This window comes from Limulus polyphemus, unplaced genomic scaffold, assembly GCF_000517525.1.
Source record: "Limulus polyphemus unplaced genomic scaffold, Limulus_polyphemus-2.1.2 Scaffold478, whole genome shotgun sequence".
Classification (NCBI taxonomy): Eukaryota; Metazoa; Arthropoda; class Merostomata; order Xiphosura; family Limulidae; genus Limulus; species Limulus polyphemus.
In genome coordinates this window covers 52,555-64,261 of record NW_013666088.1, presented here as the reverse complement: position 1 = coordinate 64,261, position 11,707 = coordinate 52,555, and the positions used below count along the sequence as shown (strand labels likewise).

General features: G+C 33.9%; 1 protein-coding gene across 1 annotated transcript in view; it reads right to left on the bottom strand.

Moving 5' to 3' along the window:
• The window catches only part of LOC106458508 (endoplasmic reticulum metallopeptidase 1-like), a 55,180-nt gene that overhangs the window by 14,033 nt on the left and 29,440 nt on the right, over positions 1–11,707 (bottom strand). The window contains exons 8-11 of the mRNA XM_022384744.1: positions 10,956–11,142; positions 10,514–10,704; positions 9,470–9,625; positions 217–416 (exon numbers count right to left, since the gene is read on the bottom strand). Coding sequence (XP_022240452.1) covers positions 217–416; positions 9,470–9,625; positions 10,514–10,704; positions 10,956–11,142 — 734 coding nt within the window. The remainder of the gene's footprint in view (positions 1–216; positions 417–9,469; positions 9,626–10,513; positions 10,705–10,955; positions 11,143–11,707) is intronic.

The following is an 11,707-nucleotide window of genomic DNA, read 5'->3' as shown; positions in this document are numbered from 1 at the left end:
AGCTTTTTTCCAGGTGTATATTTCAATTAACTGCCGTACAGCAGTGTTTCTGCTAGTTTTAATGTAACTACATGAAGTATGAGTAAATAACAGAGGTTTAATAAATATGAAGTAATAAAAATAATGTGCTGCATCCACCAACCACACCACATACATTGTACATATGGTGGATATTTAGCAAGATACGACACATACACTTTAGATTTAAGCACTTACTTTAACTTAGAAACAAAGGGTAGATAATAAGGCATGCCACAGTAGGGATGAATAACACAGTCAACAAGTTCTGCATCCTGTAATTCAGGCACAAATGGAAAGAGTGAATATGGTCCATTATGGTCCAAGGGAACAACCCAGAATCCCCCATCTGACAATAGCAGTTCACCAGACTTGTTATGAAAATTTCGCTCCACATGCTGTCATAAAAAGAATATCAATATGTAGTGTATGCTAATTAATAACTTTGATGGAATATATAGCATGAAATACATTTTCACCTTTTAAGATCAACTTGATTTAATTTGGCCACACTTACAGATAAGTAAAAAAATTAAAAGATCAAGCAAATGTAAAAACCACCCAACACTTTAAAGCCTGTCTTAAAAAAAAAGAAAAAAGAATCAGAGTGAGTTATGTATATTTGAAGAAAACATATGCAAAATGTTTCCCAAGTACTTGTGACTATACTTATGAAAATTATGAGAGGGATTTACCATTGCTGTATTGTTCACTGATGACCACAACTTTAAAATGTCCATATAATCTTAAATGAATGGAACATATGGAAATTTTTTTAACATAAAAGAGTGGCACAGAATTTAAACTTTACTTTCTGCGGGGAAATTTTGTCTTCATAATGAATATATGCATCAAACTACCAAAGTCCTTCTAAAAATCCATGCAAAATAAATTTTGTAAAGTTTATATTAAAATTTGAAAGGACTGTATTTGAAAAGAAGTCATACAAGTAATGCTATATAATGTCACAGAAAATACAAGTTTTTGAAAAATGGAAAATATACTACCAAATATTTTCCTCTTAAACACCTTCCTTACCATGCTTGGCATTACTATTTTTTATTAAAACTTATAATTAACCTATTATAAATGACATCTACTTTCATTAGATGATGCACTTCAATTTGTAGTTGATAACTTGACAAAAATATGTGATATCAGAATCCTTACATTCATTCACCTGGAATATATATATATAGCAATAGTAAAAAAGTTCATGTAGCAGTGTGAAATAAAAGATACTTTGAACTGTCCATATACTTCACTCCATTCAAAAATGTAAGAGTATTAAAGTAGTTTAATCTATTTCACATCCAAACAACCTAGAGATTTTCACTTTGCAAGGTATGTATTTAAAAGACATCTGAAGTGGTTAAGATAAAGTGATTTCAAAATGAGATACTTCATTTATCAGTTTGTTGTTAAGCAAAAAACTAAACAATGGACTACCTGTTCTCTGCCAATTGTGGATATCAAAACCCTAATTTTAGTGATACAAGCCCTTAGACTTACCACTGACCCACAGGGTTGGGGGCACATTAATTCTTAAAACCAAGGAATATGACCAGAGGAAATCTATTATACCATATCTGATCCATACACAAAGCTAGAATTACATGTTGTTTTGTTATTGCTTGAAAGGTTTATGGCACAGAACAACAGCTGCTATCTGCACCAAACATTACTCATAGGGACTGATGGATAATCTACGTTGGTGATAAAGTGTACAATAAGGAAAATAACACTGCTTGTTGGATCGGTGGTAGGTGTTTTGGGAATAGTTAGAATTGTTTAGGCCCACTAATAATTACAGCACTGCTCATAAATTACATAAAGTACTTAAAGGATTGTTCCATACTTTTGAAAGTTGAAAGAATGTATTTGCACGATGAAATGGAGGTAGGGTTATCATACTTGCAAATTTTGATTTGCCAGACTGTAAGAAAATAATAATGGTGTAAGCAACTGTGTGCAGGGCAGTGTATAATCGAGCATGTGCATTAATGAGCCCATGCACTGAAGTGAGTCAGACCTAAACAAACAACATAACAGACTCAACCAGCCATGTAACTGATTACATAAGAGAATTTAATAATCTTATGCAATAGAGCCTAAAATATGAAAGAAATAAAGTAAGAAACAAATTAAAGTTTATTTCAACACACAGGAATGGCAAAACAAATAGCTTATCCTTTCTCGTCAACAAATAATGCAAAATGTCCCCAAAGTAAAATAAAATGAATAACCTGTTGTGACATCAGGGATGTCACTGTGAAAGTCTTTATACATTGCCAAAAGATGGCAGTGATTTTCGTCAATCAAGGCATAGCTCTGAAAAGTACAGTGTAAATAAACCACTTTAGTTTACATCATTTTGGCTTCCAACAACTAAACATGCACATTCACACAATTCGAAATATTTATAGCAAAATTGAGAGCAATGCCTTCAGAATTGATTTAAGTCATTGCATGTACAGTTCTGTATTATAATATAAATTATTATCTTTTATTTACACACAAATAAAAAGAGGGCCTATAATTAAAAAGATTTTTGCAATTCTCCCCAGGCTTAAAAAAAAAGGGATAACAATAGACTGGTGCTATAAATTAAGAAACTCTTCTTTCCACCAAATCTAGTTAAAGAGATTTAAAAAATTATTGAGAAAGACTAGAGAGAAATGGTAATAGAACATTTGTTGTAAAATTGTGGTTTTTTTATTTCTGTAACTAATTTTAGTCATATTTTTTTCTAGTTCAGGTGGAATGTTAATAAAAAGTTAGAAAAACTAAATAGTAAATGTTCAAATCTTAAGTATGATATTCTAACCAAACAAGATACCATGTTTTGATCACCAAGTCTCATTTCACTGAAACTCTGCCTCACTCTTGATAATTGAAATTTAAAACTCATGATCTATTTATTGTTATTCTGGTATTAAATATCAAATTATAATTTTAACTGAAGACATTTTTAATGGTGCCTACCATTGTTTAATATTAGAAATTTCTGAAAAAGTGATAACCCCATAGTAGACAAATCTTGAAGTCAACTTGACAAGTACCACAAACAAAGGTACACACCTTTAATTAATATTTTAACACTAAACCAATTAAATACAGAAAATCCTGTAACCATAGGATAATGTGCACCCTTAAACAATTCTAATGTTATTTTCCAATTTCACTGTGATAGTAAGAAATAAACTGGGGAAAACATTTTTAGAACTGAAGAAGTTTTTGTGACCTAGCTGTGACACTGCCCAACTGATTCATTTCTTGATAATTCAATTGTGATAACATTTTTTTGAATTGTTTTTGTGTAGCATTTAATTAACAAACATCTATGTTCTTTTTAAATACTAACAAATTTGAAAAATATAAAAATCATTTTTATAATGCATTAATTTTAACCCAATTTTACATTAACTGTGGCAGCTGTTAGACAAATGTTTATCATAAAGAATTATTTTTAAATGTAAACTGGTTGAAGTCTTTATATCAGCACAACATCAATACTATCTCCACAGCAGTGACAAACAGCACCAGTTGTATACACATAAAAGTTATATTTTGAGGTTGTTTCAGAAAAGGTTCATGAGACGTGAAATGAATATTCCTGGAAAAATTTCAAAGGCTGTGTCCAGGCAGCTGGAAACAGAAGAAAGGAAGATAATTGTAGAAATACATGTGATTGGTTGAAAAGTACAACAGTGACCAAGCTGGGTTCGAAAGCTAAGAAAGAAAACTTTTATGTAAATTTGGAAGCCAACTTCCTTGCTCTTTCATAAAAATCAGCTCTCAGACTTGTGTAAACAGGGCAATATTTCCCACAAAAGCTCTATTCTAAAGTGAATTCAGAAAAGGACCAGAACACTAAGTGGAACTAGTACTGCAATCTGCAAACAAGCATGTAGGCCTACATGAAAATGGATGGAAAATATGATTTCTTTGTAGTGAAAAAGTCAAAATCAAACTAAGAATCCAGAGAACAGTAGATTCCTTTAAGTCAGCATTTCTCAATCAGTGGATTGCAAACCCATAGGGTTTAAAGAAGAAAGTAGCTTGATGCAGAGCCAGATTTAAGACTATATATCTCTCTCTGTTGAGCCAAACTTTAAGCACTGTATTCTTCAAAGCAAGCTCAGAAGTCTCACTAGTTTTAGTTAAATGGTTTTCCTTTAAATTTTATATTTCAATTTTACTGGGTACTAACTACAAACTAATGATAATATCAGATTCAGATTATATTGTAAACGTGTTACATACCATGTGTTACAGAAACTTTTTATTTTCAATAAATTATTTTATTTTACAAAATTTGTTACTGTTTAAAAGGAGTTCAATCTAAAAACTATTATTACTCAAGAGGTTCGCGAAGAGAAAAAGGTTGGAAAATGCTGCTTTAAGTAAACAAAATTTTACACAGTTTTGGAAATGAGAATACATAAAAGTCAGTGTAGTGAGAAATACATCCTCATTTACTATGAAATTAAATATGCCTGTATTTACAGAGAACAGAAGTTCAGATGAAAATAAACAGCATCTGGTCAATGAGAAACATTGTAAGTACAAAACCTGTGCACTTACAACATCATAATTTTCAATAAATCACATGTACTTTCCAGTCACCTTTCTCGCTCCCATTCCTGGGTGCTTAGACAAAGTTAATTTTGAAAGAGCCTAGATCCGCTTCAGTCCTTTAGTCTGGAAAGTTATTTTGCTGGAGACAATGCAACGGGTGACCATGAAGCCATATTTTTAAAAGCCAGCAACTGTGAGCCAGAGAAGTGGGTAGAAGATTTCCCTGGTTCTGGCTTTTTCCATGATAGTCCATGGAATAGGTACAGTCTGGATCAGACAAGAGGTGATACCTTAAGTGGTCTTGCAAAAAACCCATTTCACAGTGGGCACATGCAGAGTCAGGGTGGATGGTATAAGTGCTTTCCATAATCCTGGATCATTGTAGATTTTTGGTAAATATACCCCAGGAGGCAACACCAGCCATCTGGTGGGAACCTATGTAAGGAAATTAGAGCTCTGAAACAGATACAGTACGTATTCTTCTCAGAAATGGTGGGAGTGATTGAAGAATGTTGACCTGTGGACATCAAAAATAATCAGGAGATAAAACAGCCAGAAAGCATAGAGAAGGAGATGAATGTGTGTGGAAAGAGTTTACATACCTGCCTGGAAGAGCTCATCCAAGGGCTGCTGAAAAAGAAATGTAAAAGGTGACAAATCAAATGTGAAGAAAATGGAAATAGTGATAGAAGAGAAGTATGGTGTAACTCATGACCAGTCAAAGTCCAATGAAGAAAGAATCAGTCCAGGGAAAGATAAAGATAAGTGTGGTGAAAGGTGGTGCAAGAAGTACCCAAAGGAAAGATATTGGAACAATGGTAATCAGAAGAGAGAAAGATGATATAAAAGCTAAGAAATCAACAGCAATGGGGCATGTACAATATCATGCAAAACTTCATTAAGGCAAGGGAGTAGTGTGAGGACTGAAAAGAAAGAAGGAGCAGAACAGAATGAAGAGGATCAGGGAAAAATCACCTCCTGGTACCAGTGAAGGAGAAAAACCATGAACAGGACCACCTGACAACTAGAAAAAGCTAAGACCAAGAATCCATTGAACAGTCATGTAAGAAAGGCAGAAAGGTGGTACACAGAATTACTGTCAGGAGGAAAGAAATGGGAGAAGGACCAATGACAAAAGACCCGCCACAGATGATGACAGACAAGTGCAATGGAATGATGATAAGAATAAAGTCACATTAGTGGAAAGTCTGGCCCAGTAGGCAACAGACTGGGCAAATTCCATGCATGAGGGTGGAGGGAGAATAACTCTCTATGAAGAAGAGAAGTGTGAGAATGAGAAGCAAGAGAGAGAGGGGAGAATGGGAAGATAAAAAAGGGTCGGAATATCAATCAGACCAAGGCTAAGGTGGTCAAAGAGGTGTCAATAATAAGACCCAAGAATGAGAGTAGTATGTAAACCACGGCCTAGAAGGAGACTCATAAGAGAGTAGGTATACAGAAAGAGGTAAGACCAAGAGGAAGCCAAGAGTTTAGCAAGGTGGCAAAATCATCCAAAACGGACATGTCCTACCAAGGGTAAACCCCACAGAAGATATGGGTTTGTGGAGACTATTTTGTTGATCGAATACAGACTGGCAGTCACCACAAACATTGATGCTCCTGGCAAGGAATGTGAAAAGGCTCAGAAGTATATGGTTAATACCTAAAATAAAAAAGACCCTGGAACAAGAACCACAAGGATAGTTGAAGCAAGAAAAGACTATGGAATAAGCTGAGGGGAACACAATCAAGTGAACCATCAGTAAGGACAGGAATGGGAACATGCCCAACAAAGAGTGAGAAGTAGAGCATGTTGATGTGGAGTGAGCTCTTGCCCAGCATCCAAAATCGAAAACTGTGCTTCAATCTGAGAGAGAGAGGAATCGAAGAAGGGAAAGATCTAGTTTGAGAGGTGGTAAGGGAATAGTGAAAGTATTATGGGCAGGGTCCAGTCACTATAGCAATTCCTTGAGGAGAGGTTACAAAAGAGGGAAAAGGAGTCCAAGAAAGAAAACCTTGGGTCCACAAGGTCTACTGAGGGAGATATATGAGGGCATACCATAAAGTAATGAGGGGGCTCCATGGAAGCCAGAGTATCCAAAAGTGCAAGAACCTCTCCTGCAGGTAGAAAACAAAATGTGTAAAACCTGATGAAAGATATACCATAGCACACAGGTGAAGAAAAAAGGCCAAATTTGGTTGAGATGAGAGAAGAAGGAAATACCCAAAAGTACCCAACACTGAGTGGGTGTGAGAGGGGACTTAGGTCCCAAGGTTAGTCCCCCCAACCTAGTAGCTACCATAAAAGAGAGGTAGGAAAAGAGGAAATATCCAAGAATATAAATAGTCCCAGGTTGTGAATATGGGAAGAGAAGGCCTCACAATACCAAAGAATACAAGAAGGGCTGATGCTGGGTCAAATATAAGAGCAAGAAATGAGAAGATGCAAAAAAAAAGATGGACATGACAGAGAAAAAAAAGGGAGGATGAGCCAAGAAACACATGTAGGAAGGTGTCCAACACATTGACCATGGTCAACTGCAGTTCAGGTGACAAAAAACCATAGATGGAGTTTGAGGAAGGAGAAAAGGAAATAAAAAGAAAATCAAAGAGAAGAAGAGTGAGGAAAGAGAACAAGGTGAAGAAATGGAAAACAATTGGTGGCAGAAATTGAGATGAACAGCAGGAGAAGAGAAAGGTACCCACAGAAACGAACATGCATGATAGTCACTGGCAAGAAGAGTGACAAATGAGAATTCTGTAGAGAAAAGATGAGAGAAAAAAAAAAGGAGGAAGGCCTGGAATGCAGAATGGAATGGTGGGAAGGAGACTGATCTAGATGAGGAAAAGAAGTAAAGGGTAAGGTCGAAGATAACGAGGACAGAAGTTTTACAACATCTGACCAGGTCATCAGGGGGAAAGGAACATCACTGAAGATGTCTGGGAAACAAAAAAAAAGCCAGACAAATAATAAGTACACAAGTAGAAGGAAGGAGTACAGTAAAGAGGGATGTAACCCAACCCAATAAGCAGGGGAACAAAGTATGGAGAGATAGAGCAGAAGAAGTGGAAGAGGCCAAACAAAGAAGGGAACAAATGTCTGCAGAAACCATCAAAAGTATTAAGAAGTGACTCAGGTAAAAGGTGGAGTTAGGAAAGAGAATACAGAAAAGTAGAAGAAAAAAAGACAAAACAAATCTGGAATGGGAAATTAGAAAGTGAATAGAAAGTATAGGCTCAATCCCCAAAATGGCCAGATAGATACCAATAATGAATTGTGAAAAGGAAGAGAAAAAAGTCTACAATTCAGGACAAAGAGAGTCACAAACATGAGAGGGATGAAATATGGGCATAAGAAAGGAGCTATTAGATAAAGGTAATGTTATAAAATCTAATAAGAAACAAGGTGGAAAGACAAGATAAACCCAGGAATTGTGGATCAGAAAGTGAGGAAACAAAATAATAAAGTACACAGCCAAAATAAATGGAAAGGAGCATACCTGAGATGGAAATCCATAAAGAGATTAAAAGGTTAAGGTCATTTCATGAATGGTAAAGTATTACCCAAAGCAAATCAGGTGAAGGCTGTAGCCTAATAGATCATTCCCGACTGTGCAGAAAGTAATTAGACCAACGAGACAGGAGTAGGAGGCCCTTTAAGTATGTAGTAATCCACAACAAGTTGAACAACAGTTGCAACAACCCTGACAGTTAACAAGCTTCCAAAGCCACAGCAGAAATAAGGTCTAAGGGTGAACAACATCCGACACTCAGAACTAAGTATAAATCATCCCTATTTGAGAGATCATGATAAAATATTAAAGCTCTTGAAAAAAAAGCTAAAGAAAGTTTTGTGAATGATGCAAGTCTCAATAACTTGAACACAGATGAGAAATTTAAACATGTCCGTGCTCTACAGCACCTAGGAAAAAAATGAAGATTCATGAGAGCAAATGCACAGTGGGAGTTAGCGGGCATGTAGGTGTGTCACTCTGCTATTGGTGGAGGGCTTTGTCACATGATGACATCATCATGCAGCGGTGCAATTGATGTACAATTAAGTGAAATTAGGTGGGAGTTGCCTCAAGGCTAGTGGCATACAAATCCTTTTGGCAGACATCTGAAGAAGAAAGCTAATCTGTGTAGAGGCGAGTTATCATTTCAGAAACACAGTTAACTTTTCAATTGAGCACAGCAACCAAATTTCATTTCTATGCTGTTTTCTATGTTCTGGACTACTAAAATAAAAGCACTATGTACCTCAGTGGAAATAAATTATAAATTTCATTGATTATCACTGTTCTGAGATTCCAAGATTCTGTTCTTATGCATAATGAAATTGTTATAACAATCAAGAAAAAAAAAAGCCTTTCATATATCAAGGTTTTATGTCCTTGATTAGTTTCATTTTATCAATTAATAACAGAGGAGCAACATGATGTACGACTTCAGGCTCAAAGAACAAGACAAGCTCAAACACAATTTAATTTCAAATAAAGCTTTGTTTGATTAAATGCTTTTTCATTTCTCGCATCACAGCTTTTGTCTACTTACTGAATAATTTGCTGAAAAAATACTGATCTATATATTTCAAATCTAAATTTTCACTGTGCAATGCCAGGTAACTCAGCTAGTACAATATAAAAGCTGTATAGGCTTAATTTATCAAAGTAATGGTTTTTGCCTTAAAACTTGGTAAATGTTCTATCAGGTTTTATGATGTAACTCAATAGCTTTTTAAATTTATCTAACTGAAAGACAAAAATTTGTTGTTGTTTTTATTTGGATATATATTTCTTACAAATAAAAAAGTCATTTTTGAGATCTAATATTCATATTTTAGGGTTAAAAAAAAGCTGCATGTACTTACAGCAATAATATACTTTTGTGGAGCAGGACTAGTTGCATCCTCTGAATATGGAAATCCTAGTGGGCTAAGGCATACAATACACAAACATGATATGAACAGCAAAAATAAAACCCCGACAGTTTGTAAGACATAACGTGCCACATGTACCAAAGTCAACTGTAAGAAACAAAACAAAACTTTTAACTATTAAGAATTTTTGTTATAAGAAAATATAAATCAAAATTCTGTTAAAATAACTTAGAGCAAAAACTGATTCAAAAGTGATCCAGATTTTATTGTTAACCATACCTAAATGAAAACTCATTTTATTATAACTACATTTTTGTTCTAAAGTGTAAAATTAAACCATGAAGATATAATGATGTTCAAAATATCTGTCATATTTTAAAACAAACTGACACTAAAGTTAAATGTACTAAAATTGCTCTTTTATATGTTACGTATTTCCTTTATGATAAACAAAAAATATTATAATCATTATAAAAAACATTTTTCTTCATGAAAGAGAGAATAAAAACAACCCATTGCTTTTAAATGTGTACCTTCTAAGTCTATGAAAATAGGTATGTTATATATTATTAATCACTAAAATTTGGAACTAACCCTTCTAAACTAATAAGCTTTATAATAATTTTTAGCAGACCTCTAATGAAATGACAACCAAGAACAAAAGGACTGGAGTCCACTCTATTGCTACAGTGAAAATAATTTTTATATGTTTTAATTAATCTTAGTGTACCATAACTCTATACATAAGTCTATAATTATTTTTTTTTCAGTTTTTTTTTCTGTTAATGAAGTCAGCTAACAACAGCTGTTAAGTGTGTGGTTTAGTACATTCTAGCCTTCACAGTAATAATCTTTCAAAATTGTTTTTATTTAAATCAGAACACAGTAATTATATTTACTGATAACTTGATAAGTCAAAGAACAGTGAATCTTGTTTACTGCTGAAAATCTGTGTAGAAGAAATACTTGTAAATTGACTATTCAAACAATTTGAAATAAAATGGAAGATGTTTGCATTTCTTTTATGTTTCATACCATGTAGCTTGTACAAATGTAGGCTACTATAGCAGTTACTGCACCAATGAAGAGATCTGGGTTAACCTGGGCTCCTGTTCGTCCCATAATTGGAACAAATACCAGATAGACTTGCCAGCAGTTATATAATATTATCACAAGAGGAATGGCTTGAGAAGATAGGTGTACCATTATAAGTTTCATATGAGCACCTAGAAAAAGAAACAAATCCTTATATAAAATATATTTATTTGGCTAATAGCAAACATTTCATGTAATGGGAAGGAAAATAAGTCATATGATTAATTTAAGTAAAATGTAAGATCATCAGGAATAAAAATCGAATAAACATTTAATGACAACATATTACTGGTAATATGCTTAAATTCTCATCCATGTATATGTATTAATGTTATAACAATTTATTACTACACCACTCATAACAATATAAACATTTTTTTACCTTTGGTTCTAGCTGAAATGCAGAGTCGACCCCCTAGGCTACGTATAGTTGTAGTAAAAAGCAAAAGCACAGTGGGTAAATAGGCGGAGTGAATATCAAACCGAGTCATTAAACAGATGATCACAGCCCATATCACTCGTATAGCATCATAATAAAGCTCCTCTGCTTCCCAGTCACTGCCTTTAGCCTGAGTACATTAAAAAGCGATGTAATCAAATAAATTTCTTCTACTCTTGTTATAATGATTTAAATATTCTAAAATATCAAAATAACTAATAAGCAAAAAAACCTAATAAACAGTCCTTGAATAACTACAATGCTCATTTATCAAAATGCATTACTATTGAAATATAAAGTAGAATTATTTAACCAAAAACTAACTTTTTGAAGTAAATTTTTTGTTTAAAAAAATGAAAGAGCTTAGTATGGAAAGTGTCTAATAGGTTGAAATTAATGGTAAAAAAATCAATGAATTTAAGTGTTGCCTAAATTGGAACCAGGAAAGAGGAAATTTAAGTTTACTAGCATCTCAAACTAGAAATAGGAAAAAAGCTGCAAGTTTAAAAGTGTTTCACAGGTTGAAATCAAAACCACTATTTATCATGAAATTATATATTAGCTGAAGTTTTTGTATCTGTGTATATGAAATGGTATTTTTAATTGCTTTAAGTTCACACTGTATAGGTCATTGGTCAGGCCACATTTGAAGTACTGTGTTCAGTCTTGGTGTCCTTACCTCAGAAAGAACACTG